The sequence below is a fragment of the Sarcophilus harrisii genome, chromosome 1 (genome assembly GCF_902635505.1).
Source record: "Sarcophilus harrisii chromosome 1, mSarHar1.11, whole genome shotgun sequence".
Lineage (NCBI taxonomy): Eukaryota > Metazoa > Chordata > Mammalia > Dasyuromorphia > Dasyuridae > Sarcophilus > Sarcophilus harrisii.
This window is the reverse complement of record NC_045426.1, coordinates 480939442-480955486: the sequence shown is the minus strand read 5'-3', so window position 1 is coordinate 480955486 and position 16045 is coordinate 480939442. Positions and strand designations below refer to the sequence as shown.

Sequence of the window (16045 nt, the reverse complement as noted above, 5' to 3'; positions counted from 1 at the left end):
TTCCCACAAAAGTATAATTTAATCCTTTATTTAAAAATCAATTCTTATGATTCTGAAAAAAAGAATCAGGATATATAAATGAATTTACTATATAAGGAAAAAAAAAAATCACAAACCTTTGTTTTCAGAGAGATTGACAGATTTCTGTAACTTCCAATGCTTGCTATTACTTGAAACTTGCACTATATGAAATTCCTTAACACCTGCTTCACTCTGTCAAAAAAAAAAATAAAAAAAGAGGAGGGGAGAGAGAGGGAAAGATGTGGTCATTCAGAATCAGAGTATCAAATTGGAGTATTTGGTTCTGAACAAAAACATTAAGATACTTGTTGATGAACAGGTGGCTCTTCCTGTCAAGACTAAACAATACTGCTTTGGTAGACTACCCTTGTAATGATAACTCCCTCTCTTTAATATTCAGTCTCTTCCTATCTAATGGCTTTTTCCCTGCTGCCTACAAAATGCCCAGATCACTCTTATTTAAAAAACAAAACAAAACAACAACTTGATTTTTAATTATCCCCTCAAATTTTTTTTCATCTCTCTTTTCATAGCCAAATTCCTAGAAAAGCTGTTTACAATCACTGCCCCAACTTGTCCAATACTTATTTCTCAGCTCCTTATAATGACTTCCTACTTTATCACTCACTGAAACTGCTTTTTTTCAAAGTTACTAATAATCTTTTAATTACCAAATCCAATTGCTTTTTCTAAGTCTTCATCTTTCTTCATCTCTTTGCCACATTTGACACTATTAACAGCCTTCTTCTCTTCCTAGATACTCTTGATATTCTGGGTTTCCATGAACTACCCTCTCCTGGTTCTTCTCCTATATCTCTAGGTTCATTGGATTAAATTGTCAGCTCTAACGCAGATGACTCCTAGATAAAATAGATACAACCCAAGTTTCTTTCCTGAGGATCAATTGTTGGACATTTTAAACTGAATGTCTAATAGGTATCTCAAACTCAAATGTGTCCAAAACACATTCCTGAAAATTACTTTTTTTCCTCTATTTATGTTAAGGAGACTATTCCTCCCAACCCCCAAACATCCAAGTTCAGAATCCTGAAGCAATTCTGGATTCTTTGTTTTCCTTCAGCCCCCACATTCAAAGAGTATGTAGTCATATGCTCTTTACTGTCCTGCATTCTATTAGGAAGTAAGAAGCATATGCAGTTAAGCAAATGTAAAGCAACTTTAAAAACCAGAACATATTACTTTTTACCTTTCTGGGAGGATCAGAAAAAAAGTCATGGAGGAAGCACTGAAGGAAATTTGGTATTCTAAGAGGCAAAGATGAGGTAGGGAAATGTAGGAAACTAGATTATGAAAAGGTAGGGAGGTGGGAGATGGAAGATGAAATGTCATCTATGTGGGAAAGCAAAGGGAATAAGCACTTATTGTCCACTATGGGTCAACCACTTGTGCTAAATACTTTCCCATAATTTTTTCTAAAAACCAAAAACAGGTGCTATTACCACTTTGGAGGTGAGGAAACTGAGGCAGACAGAAGTTAAGTGACTTGCTCAGGGTAACACAGCTATTAAGCCTCAAAATCTGGATTTGAACTTAGGTCTTCCTGACTCCAGACTCAGAGCTCTATTCACTGAACCTTCAAACTTCATATGTGGAAAAGGTAGCAGGCCAGTTTTACTTGAATGTAGAATATATAAAGAAGGATAATATAAGATAATACTAGAAAGGTTTACCAGGCAAAGGATATTCTATTTTATCCCAGAGGCAGTGGGGTACTACAAATAAGTAGCAAAGCGTTATGATTAGAGTTATCTGTTGGGGTTTTCCTGGAGGCAGTCTTAGTCTCAGTTGAAATAAATAATTACTCCAAGATAGCAGCCAGCTAGTAAGAATGCAAATGTTTATTTCTCCTTCCAAATTAGCCCGGTTAGTTCAGAGACCTATCTCTCTGCCTGGCTCCAAGAGATCTTGCAGTTTTGTCCTTGGCTTCTGCCTCTGCTTTTCTTCAGCCTCCAGCCAACACCAAGGTAGAAGATGCAATGAATCTCTTGCCTCAAAGATAGGGCTTGTGGGTTCCAAGAGCTCTCTCCAACTCCAAGTAAAACTCTCTAGAGCTCCCAGAGTTTCTAGCAACTCCTCAAGTAACTAACTCAAGTAAGTACCTCCAGTCAGTCCCACAAGAAGTAAGTTCAAGCTTCAAAAGCTCCCTATATATGTGATCTCCCAAAGGTTAACTCCACCTTCTGGAGGGAGAGGGATTCTGGGTTATCTCCCAGAGTGCTCTCTGGCCCTAAGAACTTCAAGGAAGAAAAAAAGGGACATCTGAATTGGCCCTAAGGAAGGTGTGAATTCAGATATCTCTTTCTAAACCCTGAATCTCCCAAACTGTGAACTCCATTGAGTACTTAGATACTTATGAGCTCTCTAGAGGTGTGAACACAAGCATTGTTCTATCAGTATTAGCAACTTATCACCTTGTAAGGATTAGCTCTAAGGTGTGAACCAATGAGCACTGTATCAATTCTATTGAGTTAACACCAGGATTCTGACATCACCCTTGAGTTTTCACCTTGTTTCAAGTTGAGTTGACACTAGGATTCCAACAGTTATCCTTAATATGGCAGTTTTGTGATGACTGGCTTGGAAAGAGAAGAAAATAGTAGCAGGGAGTCAAATTAAAAGTCTACTATACTAGTCCAAGCAAAAGGTAAATAGGGCTACAATTAGTACTGTGATAATGGGGGGGAAAAAAGGGACATATTTTAAAAATATTACAAACAACTAGAGAAGGAGGGGAGAAAGTCTGGGAAGAACTGAGAATTACATTAAGATGAATTTAGATGAATGAAAAAAATAATGGTGATACCCTCAGATGCTCTTAATAAATAAATCAGGTAGCTTAAAAGAGATGGGTTTTCAGGGAGTAAAATGAATTCCATTCTAGCCATATAAGGTTTTAGATGCCAAAAGGATATCCAGGTGGAGATGTTCAGCATACAGCAGTTGATGATAAAAGACTGGAGAGCTCATGAGAGAAATTATGCTGGGATAGAGATATTAACTGAATCCATAGGAGATGAAGAGAGAGAAAAGAGAGCCAGTATGGTTGTCAAATGAGATAAAATATGTAGAGTCCTTAACACAGTGCCTGGTACACAATAAGCACTATATACATTATTTCCTTATTCCCTTCCCTCCCTTTTCGTGATGACGGAAATTTGAGGGATACCTAAACATACTTTAAACTGGAGACTGAAGATGATCTAACAAAGTTAACTGAGGGTTGGTCAAACAAGTAGATGGGAAACAAAGTGAGAACAGTGTCATGAAAGCCAAAGGATAGGAGATTATTTAATATGAAGAGATGGCCCATGATGTGAAAAGCTACTTGAAGATTTAAAAAAAAAAAAAAAATGAAGACAGAGAAGGTCACTGTATTTATTTAGTTAAGATAACATTCCTATGGAAAATACAAAACAAAACAAAGATTTGTGTTTTATTTATAACCAAATTTGCTAATCACATTTGATTTTCATGCAGTAACAAGTCTCTTAAGGCAAATACTCTCAAGAACTTTTGAAAAACAAACTAGACAAACGGCTTTAACAAATTTGATACTGTTTAAAAATTAAAAATGGAGTGGGTTTGTTATTAGGAAAACTATCAATATAACAGATTATATATAACAAGAGCAAAAACAATACATCAATAAAAAATATTTATTTTTTAAATTAGAAAATCATAATAAAAATAATAATAGTAAGCTTTAAAATTTGCAGAGCATTTTACACATTTGATTTCATCTGATACTTATACCAATCCTTGAGATAAGAAATATCATTATCCCCAGTTTACAGAAGACCCATCTGAGAGAACTTAACTTATTTGCCCAGGGTCATATAACCAATTAAGTATCTGAGTCAGGATTTGAACTTGAGTCTTCTAGACTTTAAATCTAGCATGCTATTCATTGCTGTACTTAACTTTCTTTAAAAGGATAAAGAGCAAACATCTAAATGTAAGAGCAATTATACGTTCTGGAACTAATTAGAAGCCTTTCCAATAAAAAAAAGAGACAAAACAAGAATGCACAATCTACTATTTGACATCGGACTTAGAAATGCTAGCTTTAGCAGCAAGACAAGAAAAAGAAAGTGAAGATTAAGCAGAGGCAAAGAAGAAAAAAAATATATCACTTTTTATAGATGATATAATTATTTACAGAAAGAATTGACTAAAAATAAAAAGGCAACAATAATTTCAATAAAATATTAAGGCATAAATAAACACACAACTCATTAGCGTTTCCATATATACCACAATGTAGCAGAAAGAAAATTTTCATTTAAAATAGCTACAGACTGCATAAAATATTTTGGAGTCTAAGTCACACACAAATTATAAAATATTTTTTATAGAAATAAAGACAGACCTAACTAGTCAAAAAAAATTAACTGTTCATGAGTAGGTCTGGCCAGTATTATAAAAATGATACTATTTATTCAGTGTCATGTGAAACAAACTAGCAATGAATTACTTCACAGTTAGAAAAACTAATGAAAATAATTTATCTGGAAGATGAAAATTCCAAGGTCTCAAGTAATAATAATTTTTTTTAAAAAATGGAAGGAAGAGGCACTAGTAGTACCAGATATCAAACTATACTACCAAAGCAGTGATCATGAGAAAGATTTGGTACCTACCAGTTAAGAAATAGAGTGATCAGTGGTACAAAAGCTATACACAATGGAAGAAAACAATAGCATAGTGTTTTAAAAGCCCAAATACCCTAGCTACTTGGGGTAAGTTTTAGACAAAACTATTAGAAAAACTGGAGCACAATTTGAGAGAAACAAAATATAGACCAACATTCTATAGCACATATAAAGATAACCTCAAAGAGATACATGGATGACACATAAAAAATAAGATCAATGGACAATTGGATTACATAAAATTTAAGTTTGAATTCAAACAAAACCAATTCAATATACACAGCAAATTTCTCTAATAAAAGTATGAGTTCCAAGAAATACAAGAACCAATTTAAATTTATAAGACTAAGACTTATTCCCCGACAATAATGGTCAAAAAAATGAAGAGCCTATTTTCTAAGGAAGAAATTCAAGTTATCAATAGTCATATTTTTTTTTAAATCTTAAAATCAAAAATAGAGAAATGAACATTACAACTATTAAGTTCCACTTCACACATCATACTGGCAATGCAGAAAGAGGGGTAAGGAGAGACAAAGAGGAAGAAGAAATGAGCAGTCAAAATTTTAAAATACTCATGATGAAATGTTATCCACATTGATATAGAAAGCTGAAAGATTGAATGAAAAGTAAAATATATTTTCTCATCTTTTCTCTCTACATGGCTAATGTTAGAATTCGTTTTGCATAAATACATATTTGTGATGGGTTTTGTAATGGGTTTTATTTTACAATGCAAGAAATAATACAAGTACCCGGACCTTCTGAATACAGAAAGCACACTACCCACAAAAAGAATCCACACATCAGCTCTAGGAAAAAAAAAAAAAAAAAAAGAATGACTCATAAAAATCAGTACTTCAAATTCCAAGATTGTGGTTAAATTATTCTGTTAAAAAAAAAAAAAAAAACACCAGTAAATTTTGCAAGAGACCAAGAGAAAGGCCTTCAAATATAAAAGAAATAAAATTTCAAATAATATAGGACAATTCTTAACTCACTAAAATCACAAGAAAGAAAAGAAATAATGTATCTCCAAAAGTAAAAGAACTGAAGCTGAAATTCTAAATAGTATGTCCTGCCTACCTGAACCTGATATATAGGTTGGCAAACTACATACAGTTTGAGGACTGCTGTCTTTTTGGTTATGGCCCAGAACTAAGAATAGATTTTATATTTTTGAATATAAGAAACTTTATTTGAAAAATGATTTTAGATCACTGGCCATACAAAAAGAGGCAGCAGCAGGATTTGGTTCATGGACTATATATATATAGTATGCTGACCCTTAATAAAGATTATGGAGGTAGAAGTCATATATCTTGCAGAGATCAAGGATGTAACCACCCCAATGGTGGATTACTGGGATCACTATGACATGAAAATATATCAGCTATAACAAAAAAGATATTCAATGGACAGAGCCAAGATGGGCAAGCAGCAAGAATGCGCTCAGAAGCAAATAGTAGCTATGTGTTCTGACCCCAGGGCTAGATCAGGGTCTCGATTCCAGTTTTCAACCCATTCTGAAGCCTAGAAAGGGAATAACCAAAGCCAAAAATCAAATAAATCCTACAGTTCTATCACTGAGTAACAGTACAATTTGCAGACTATCCCCAGTTTGAACCATCCCAGAGATCCTGGCATTACTCAATATCCCCAAGAACAAACCCACGAGCTCCATCAAGATAGTCCCTCAATAAGTGTGCTAAGTCAAAAGTAAAGAATAGAATGGAAAGATGAGCAAAGAAAAGAAGTTATCATAGTAACAGCATGCTGTGAGGAGACAAAATTATCCTACCAGATGAAGCCCAAAATGTGCCTTCAGCAAGTTTCCAGAGGTTGGCATCTTCCACTAAAAGCCTCCTTCTTCTCCATTGTTTTAATATTCCTTACCTAACCTCCTGTTACTGAACTACCCTGACACGTCTATAAAACATACATAACCTCCTCTCCTTATAAATACTCTATCCTTAAGACAAGCTAAGTTCAATCTTGTTCTGCAGCAGCCATTTTCTCGTAACTGACTCCCTAGTAACTGTAGTACCCACTGCAGCAACTGATGTCCCTTAATGTCTCCATTTCACCTCTTACTAGTTCAAAAAAGACTTTCCTGCTAGTTTCTTCCTGTCTGCCCAACTAACGGATTTCTTGGATTTAAAGAAATGAGTTTTACTGAAAGGATAGCTAACTCCCTTCTCTGTCTCTTTTTACTAACAAGACAATTTTTTCTTTAACTAGTACACCATTCTTTTTTGTATAATCATCTCTGTTTAATGAATGGCTATCTTTCTTTGTTTCATACAATATTATTTTGAATAATATTTAGTTTATAAATGCTGCCCCAAAAATTTGTATATAAGGAACTTCTCATGTTAGACTCATTGTAGATGACACTCACCTGGCTATTAAGCAAGCTGAGTAAAATGACTATTTGATTCACTCTTAACTGATTCCTTCCTGATATCATCTAACTCAAACCTCAGACTGGTGAGTAATGATCCTCAAGTCCTTCAAGAACTCCATAATACAAATCTAGAAAAAGGGAAAGCATCTAAAATATCTACAAGCAAAGCCTGAAAGCAAAACATACCTTGATCATAGTAAGTTCAACCAAAATTATTGGAAGAAATATATATATTTTTAATCTTAAAAGGTTTTTTTTTTTTTTTTAAGTGAAATTAAATGAGAGCACTAAATGAAAATACTGGAAAAAAAGTCATAGTTTTATGGAAGGAAGAAGTGGAAAGGGAGTAAAGTTTGGCTCCAGAAGTTATTTAAATCTTGCCCAAGGAACAAACTTTTTGAAAATTAAAATAGATCAAATAGAAACTAATGACATGAGTTTATGAAAAAAAATACTAAAACAAACTCAAAAGACTGAAAAAATTCAAGAAAATATAAGGGAAAATTAAAAGAAAATAGGAAAAGAGGAGGCAGTAAGGGAAGGGAATAAGCATTTATCAAGCAACTATTATGTGCTTTGAGCTGAGAAATTCACAAATATTATCTCATTTGATACTCACAATAACCCTGTGAGGTATATCCTATTATTATCCTCTTTCTGCAATAAAAGAAATTCAGACAAATAGAGGTTAAGTAACCTATACTGTCACAAAACTACTACCTGAGACTACATTTGGACTCAGATCTCCCTGACTCAAAGCCCAGCATTCTATGTACTCTGTCACCTAGCTGTCTCTTAGCAAAAATTACTGCTGCTGCTGCTAACCACTTACATTTACATAATGCTTACTATGTGCCAAGGAGTGTGCTAAGCACTTTACAATTATGATTTCATTTGAAACTCAGAACCACATTGAGAGCTAGGTGTACTATTATTATAATACTTATTTTACAGAAGAAGAAACTGAAGCAAATATAAGTTAAATGACTTGCCTAAAGTCATAAATCTAGTATGAGTCCAAGGCCAAATTTGAACTTAGGTCTTCTTGAGGCCTAGTGCACTATGTCCATTGTGCCACCTCAAAAACAGATTAAAGAGAAATAACTTAAGAATCATGGGGACTACCTGAAAACTATGACCAAAGCCTTAATATCACCATTTAAGAAATCACAAAAAAGAAATTACCAGATCTTTTGAATCAGAAGAGCAATGTGGAAACAGAAAGAATCTACAAATAAATTCCTAAAAGAAATCCCAAGGGGGAAAAAAAAAAAACACAGCCAAAAGCCAGAGCTTCTAGGTTAAAGAAAAAATATTTCAAGGTGCTTGGGAGGGGAGGGGGGGGAAGGGGATTGGTGGTGGAGAAACAGCCAAATTGAGGAGCCATAGTTAGGATCAAATATAATTTAGCAGTCACCACCATAATGAAACAGGAAGCTTGAAAAATAAAATTCCAGAAGGCAAAAAGACATGTAGACTTACAACCAAAAATAATTTAACCAATGAAACTGAGTTTATTGAAATAGAAGAATTCCCAGTATTTTTGACAAAAACAAAACAAAAACAGAAGCATAGAGAAATTATGAAGAATGACAGAATCAAGAGAAACATAAAAAAGATAACCACAAATGAACAACAATAAGGTACTAAATAAGGGTAAACTAATTCGATTCTAATGATATATCCCTCTCTTCTCATCAAAAACTTAAGTCAAGGAAAGGAGTCTAAATAGAGGATTTGGGAATGGTTCTGTTTCTTTGATGATCTTAAAAGAAATGGAAAGGGAAGGGAGAAGGCATTAAATGAGAGAAAAAAGAATACAAGGATGAGGGAAATTATCTCACATAATCAGGATACACAAGTTTTATACAAATAAGCAAGAAACAATGAAAACAAGTGATATTAGAATTTCCATTTCATCTGAATTGGTCAAAGAAGAGAATAAATACACACACACACACACACACACACTTTGCTCAACAAGGAATTTCGAAGCAAAGTAGAAGGTAGTTATAAAGAGCAAGGGTAGATAAAAAGATCTCAAAGGAGGGAAAGGACCCACACGTGCAAATATGTTTATGGCAGCCCTTTTTGTAGTGGAAAGAAACTGGAAACTGAGTGGATGACCATCAGTTGGAGAATGGCTGAAAAAGTTATGGTATATGAATGTGATAGAATAGTATTATTCTATGAGAAAAAACCAACAGGATGATTTCAGAAAGGACTAGAGAAACTTATATGAATTGATGCTAAATGAAATAAGCAGAACCAGGCGATCATTATACACAGCAACAAGACTATACAATGATCAATTTTGATGGGCGTGGCTCTCTTCAACAATGAGAAGATTCAAAACCAGTTCCAATTGTTCAGTGATGAAGAGAGCCATCTATACCCAGAGAGGATTGTGGGAACTGAATGTGGTTCACAACAAAGAATTTTCACTCTTTTTGTTGTTGCTTGCTTGCATTTTTATTCTGCTTTTTCTTTTCTTTTCTTTTTTTTTTTAAACTGGTTCGATTTTTCTTGTGCAGCACAATAACTGTATAAATATGTATGCATATACTGGATTTAACATATATTTCTACCATGTTTAACACATTAGGCTACTTGCCATCTAGGGGAGAGTGTGGGGAAAAAGAGGGAAAATTGGACACAAGGTTTTGCAAGGGCTAATGTTAAAGAATTGTTCATGCATATGATTTGAAAATAAAAAGCTTTAATGAGAGAGAGAGAGAGAGAGAGAGAGAGAGAGAGAGAGAGCGCGAGAACACGCACGCGCAAGGGTAGATTAAGAAAAAGGATTAGTCCTACATAAAACAAACTCAAAGGTTGTATAAAAATATAGGGCAGCCACTAACGGGGGAATTTTGGAACAAGTTGTAGTATTTGAATGTAAAAGAATACTATTGTACTATAGGAAATGATGAAGGTTATGATTTTGGAAAGAGGCCCAAAAATCAACATGAAGTGATGCAGTCTGAGGAACTCTAATCAACATTATTACCAAACACAATTTCAGATGATAAAACAGGCTACATACCTTCTAAAAGAAAAGTGATACTCAATACAAACCAAGGTATATTCTGTTGGAATGTGGCCAATGTGAGAATCTATTTTGCCTGACTGTATATGCTTTCAACAGGAATTTTGTTTTTCTTTCTTTTTTAATTGATAAGGATTGGGGGTATGGGAGGGAAGAGAGAATTGCAAACACTAATTTTTGCCAATTTAAAAAATAAATAAATTCCATATTTTAGAATTTTTTTTTTAAGTTTATACATTGTATTTCCCTGGTATTGTTTTCTTGCCTCTGATTAATCTATTCAACCAATACAATATTTTCTGGTCCTGATTTTTTTACATCAGTACATTAGTGGCACTTAAATGAGTCATTTGTCAGACTAGATAGACTATGTCATTATTTAACATTATAATATTCATTCAACTTTTGGTAGTTTACTTAATCTAATGATGTCTGCTTGTATTTTCTTTTTTTTAATATATATATATTTTTAGTAATAGCTTTTTTATTTACAAGTTATATGCATGGGTAATTTTACAGCATTGCATATTTTAGAATCTTAAAAAAAAAATCAATGCATCAATGCTTAAAAAAAACTTACTCAAAGTAGAATACTCAAATGTTACAGCCAATTTACATTACAAATGATTAAACTAAGAATAAATCCTTAAAAAAAAAAAAAAAAAAAAAAAAAAAAACTATCTGTCTTATAATTAAAATCACAATCTGCCTGAAGAAAATTTTCTGTGTATCATGGGACTGCAGTATCACGAAATCCTGAAGTGTTTTAAGAATGAAAAAGTCAAACTACTACAAATCTGTCAAGACAACATCCTCAGAACTCATGGAGGTCTGTTGCAAGGAACAATATTGAAACACTGGAAAGTGACTGAAAACCTACAAGAATTTTATAAATTTAACGTTAATAACTTGCCCTTAATGAGAAATTTTGATATATTTTTTATCTTTATGTTTCCCTTTTCAAAATTTAATGGTTTTTTTTTTTGGTTTAGATTAATAATTTATATGACACATGAACTTGCCATATATTTACCCCCCAAAATAATAAAGACTGTTGAAGATCGAATTAATATAGGTAAATAAGGTATTAACACTTGATTAACATTAAACGACTAAACGAGTTTTGAGGCAGACCTGGTGTAATCCCAGGAATAAGAAAGTGACTCCTATATTCTATAATATATTGGATAGTTACTAAAATGATTTATTATATAATTACTTCTACAATATATCAACAGATTATAAAATTTACAAAAGAAAAAAAAATCTACTCAACTGAAACCAGTTAAGTGCACAGTTAAAATAAGAAACTAATTTCACAAGAGAAAACTAAAACTTACAGTATTGATATTTTCCACATCCACAAAGACAAGCATATTGCCTCCTCTGCCTTCTTCACCTTCAAGAGTATTACTTCTGCAGACTGTAGCTCGTACATTCAAAGATCGGCTAGTACAAATAACTGCTGTATGTCTTAATACCCTGTGACTGAAGAAAAATAAATGTAAACTCTAAAGCATGGGAACACACGAACTGATGCAAAGTGAAATAAGCAGAAGCAAGGAAAAAAAAAAAAGCAATGGCTACAACAATGTAAATGGAAAGAATAAAAAAACAAATTGAATGCTACATAATTACAATGAACAAGCTTGGGCCCAGAGTTTAGGGAAATCATTCCCTCTACTAGAAAATTATGAATATGAAATATTACATATATTGTGAAATGTGGTTAATGTGTCGAGTTTTTTCCTTGTTCTTTATTACAAAGGATTGCTTTCTGGGAATGGAAGGAGGGATGTCTTTGGAAATTAATCACATATAAAAACAAAAATTTCAAAAATGAAAACTATGATACTGTAATGCTGGTTATTATTAGATAACACACATTTGACAATAATCAAAATTGGAATATCACAAAAAATATTTCTAATACTTCAGTTTGATATTCAAAAGTCTTCATTCAATTATTTCATATTTAATTAGACTAGTGAGGCTTGAGACCATAGAAACAAAAGAAAATTCTATTGGTTTAGTTCAATTCTGATTGATCATTTGAAAGGCCTAATATTGTTTCATCCACTATAAGCTACATAAAAATATTTCATACAAGCAAGAAAATTAAAAGCAGCATCCTTCAGACTAACAGCCAACATGCACAACCATAATTTAGGCCCTAAACAGCTCTTGACTAGATTACTGCTTACAGTCTCAAGACTTATCCCAATTCTAGTCTACCCTAAATCCTGCTGAGAGAGTGATCTTCTCATCCACATAATTAACAATCACTTTCTTAATCAAGTGGCTCTCTCATGTCTCTAGGATCAACTATGAAATATAAAATCAAATATGATGAAACTTTTATGTATAGCTTTTAAAGCTTTACAAATTGGCTTTAATATTTTAGCCTCATTGATAAGAACAAGAAAATTAAAAAATTAAAATTCTCTTGCCTTAGCCCTCATTGATCTCATTCATTCCCAGTTTCAGCTTATCATCCTCCTCGAGAATGATTTCCAAATCTCTCTACCACCATCACCACCCTACCTCAGTTCTGAATTTACTACTACCTACTAAAAATGCTCACAAGGATTTACAATACTTCTAAACAAACATATCATACTGTATTCATTCTTTTTTCTCTCTTTTAAAAGAATACTTTCTTCTGATTTTTCCATTTTTGTTAATGGTATACACTCCCTCCCCCTCACTGCCCTCCTTTCCCCAATCTCAGGCATTCTGGATTTTACTGGCTGTTCCTTTTTCAAATGACATATCTAGTTACAACTTCTATGTCTTATTTCTTCAGAGTCTCTCTCAAATTGGTTCCTTTGGTCTTTTTCTTCTGAGTCTATATATATATACTTACTAAGTACCTACCATGAGCCAGGCACTACTAGGGGATACAAAGAAAGATGAAAGACAGTCACCACCCTCATAGTCTAATGGAGGACACAAGAGCAGACATTTATGTACAAACAAGATGTACACAGGATAAACTGAAGATAATTAATAGAGGGAAGGCACTAAATTACAAGGAAGCAAAAAAGGCTTCATGGAAAAAGTAGGATTTTAGCAGAGAACTGAAGGAATCAAGAAACGGAAATGAGGAAGGAGTCCTTAAAGTCAGTGAAAATGTCCCAAACTGACAGTTGAAGTATCTTGCTCAAAGAATTCCAAGGCTAATGTTACTGGAACACAAGAGTACTAGGGAATAGGGAGAGAGTAGAGAGGCATAAAAGACTGGAAAGGTGTGGGGAGCTAGGTTATTAAGATTTTGAACACCAAAAGTTCAGACCCTTATTACTAGAAGCAGCTAGATGGCATGAAATGCTTGAATCCTGCCTCAAATACTATTTCCTCACCTATAAAACAGAAATAGCACCTTCCTCAGAAAGGGATACACACACACACACACACGCACACACACACACACACAATCCTTTATGTTATATAAAGCATTTTCAACACCTTAAAGTACTATAAGAGCTAACTATTATTACCTTGCACCTAGAAATTATAACAATGCTTTAACAGTCTAACTAGTCTTCCTAGTCACCTGTTTTTCTCACTTCTGATCAATTTTGATTGCAGTATCTCGATTCATTTTCCTACAGCACTGCTCTGATCATGCCACTTCCTTGCTAAACAAACAAAAAAAAAATCTCTAAAGATCACCAAATGCCTACCTGGCTTGAAAGTTGTCTGTTATTCTGTCTGCCTCCCTGCCAAGCCCCAGACCCCAGGCTGCAGGCCCCAGGTTCCATCCTTTCCTCTTTAAACACTACACTACAATCATCAATACTGAAGTGCACCAGGAGACTTCCCTGGTTTTTTCACCAAGTTTCGGCATATGCTGCATATATTTGCCTCTACCTACAATGCCATTTACTTGTATCCATCCCTACATATTAAATGTCTACTCGATTACCTGGGCAATTAGTTTTGCTTGATTTGTTTTTCTTTGTTACAATGGAAGGCTCACTAAAGAGGGTATGAGTTTAATGGTGATATATATCCAAAATAAATATGTCTGTGATAGTAAAACAAAAGACATCAATAAAACTTTAAAAAAAGAGAAACTTTACTCAGTCTTAAGAGTCCAGATTAAATATCACTTCCAGGAAGCCCTTTCTCGTCATATCATCCTTCTTTCTCTTTTCTATAGTTCTCTGTTTCTACTACTTGTATGGTACAAATATATGTAATATATAATATATAAAACAATGTGTGATTTATTACTGTCCCAAAATGTTCCTTGAAGAACCTACTATAGAAACTAACACTTTGTAATTTGAAGGTCATGTAACCAATACTGGTTGAAATAAATAATTTCATATAGTATATAGAATTCTGGGACCCATTCCTGACTTTGCCATTTACTAATGTGTGAACTTGTACAAGTCATGTCCCTTTTCTGGGTCCCACATGACCCCTGACGTCCCTTCTATCTCTAGGGTCTTATGATGCAGTGACACAAAAAGTAAATAGAAATAGCATATAATAAATGCCAAGTGCATGGGTGAACATAGTGAGTTCTATAGAAGATCACCAGAAGGCTTCTAGGTGTCCAAGTCTTCACTCATTCCAAAAAGCTCCCCTTAATATAAGTTATACTCTGTAGTCAGAAGCCAAGCATGAATCTCACCTCCACAACTACCTGTATAACTTAGGAAATCACTCTGATTCCCTTATCACTTTCCCCATCTGAAAAAATAAGAGAGTTAAACATGCTAGCCTCTGATGTCTCCACTATTTCTAAATCTATGATACTACACTTGATGATATCCTTTCACAACTGGCCCTCTACTTGATGACTTAAATAGTTTCTCCCTATACATTTAAAACTTTTTATATTGACTTACTTCTATGTTGTAATCCTTTAATTTGAGACAATTAATCTGTACATAATTAGTATCCACATATATCTGTTCAGTTATATTATCTAGTGTCATCTATACTTCTCCCCCACATCAAACTTTAGACTTCTAAGCATGACTTTTAAAAAGACCTATACATCAAATGTCCCTCTTTATAACTACGTAAAATAAATTATTTACCTTTTGCTAGGAGAATGCCAATTGTTTTATAATTTCACACACATAGTTCTCTCCTTTTGAAATTCTTGACCTATATTTTCTCCTTCATATAAAACTACAATCATCTTTATCCATCATAATTAATGGCTTCCCAAATGAAATGTCTATAATTCCTTCAAGGGTCAGCTGAAGTACCACGTGCCACATAAAACGAGCCTTGATCTCCATCTTACTATCTCTCTCCCTCCCCAATTATATCTTGTATTTTGTATTTATACTTACGTATATACACGTTATCTCCCTTAAAAAAAAAAAAAAACGAAAGTTCCTTAAGTGAAGAAACTGTTCTCTGAATCCCAAGCACCTAGTACAGTGCCTAGCATAAAAATCTTTGTAGAAATGAATCTGATATCAGTTAGATGGTACAGTAGAGAAAGCATCAGTTCAAATTTGGCCTCAGACTTTTAACACTTAACGAGCTGTGACCCTGGGCAAGTCAGTTAACCCCAACTGATTCAAAAAACAAACAAAAATAAAATAAATGTATAGGTTAACTAAACCTTTGAGTAATTAATTTTACATATAAGCTTTTTTAAAATGAAATTTGGATTACTAATTAAAAATCTATTCCTTTTTATCATCAAACCCTAAAAAACCTCTAAATAAATAAAAGCTCACTGATATGATACAGCAGAGAAGAATAACTAGGATTTGAAATCCACCTCAGACTCTAAATAGCTTTGTGATCTCTGAGCAAGTTACTTGTTGCAAATTTCCTCCTCAAAAAAATAGAGACACTTATAGGACTGATTTCAGTGTTATCTGAAGAATTGAAATTAGGGTAAAAGTGTTTTGCACACTT

The 16045-nt window shown here is 33.6% G+C and overlaps 1 protein-coding gene across 2 annotated transcripts in view; it reads right to left on the bottom strand.

Annotated features, from left to right (window-relative positions):
- TRAPPC8 (trafficking protein particle complex 8) overlaps positions 1 to 16045 on the bottom strand; it is a 121688-nt gene that overhangs the window by 20187 nt on the left and 85456 nt on the right. For both annotated transcript variants that reach the window (XM_031946480.1, XM_031946481.1), the window contains 2 exons: positions 11488 to 11635; positions 117 to 213 (listed from right to left, as the gene is read on the bottom strand). In XM_031946480.1, coding sequence (XP_031802340.1) covers positions 117 to 213; positions 11488 to 11635 — 245 coding nt within the window. The remainder of the gene's footprint in view (positions 1 to 116; positions 214 to 11487; positions 11636 to 16045) is intronic.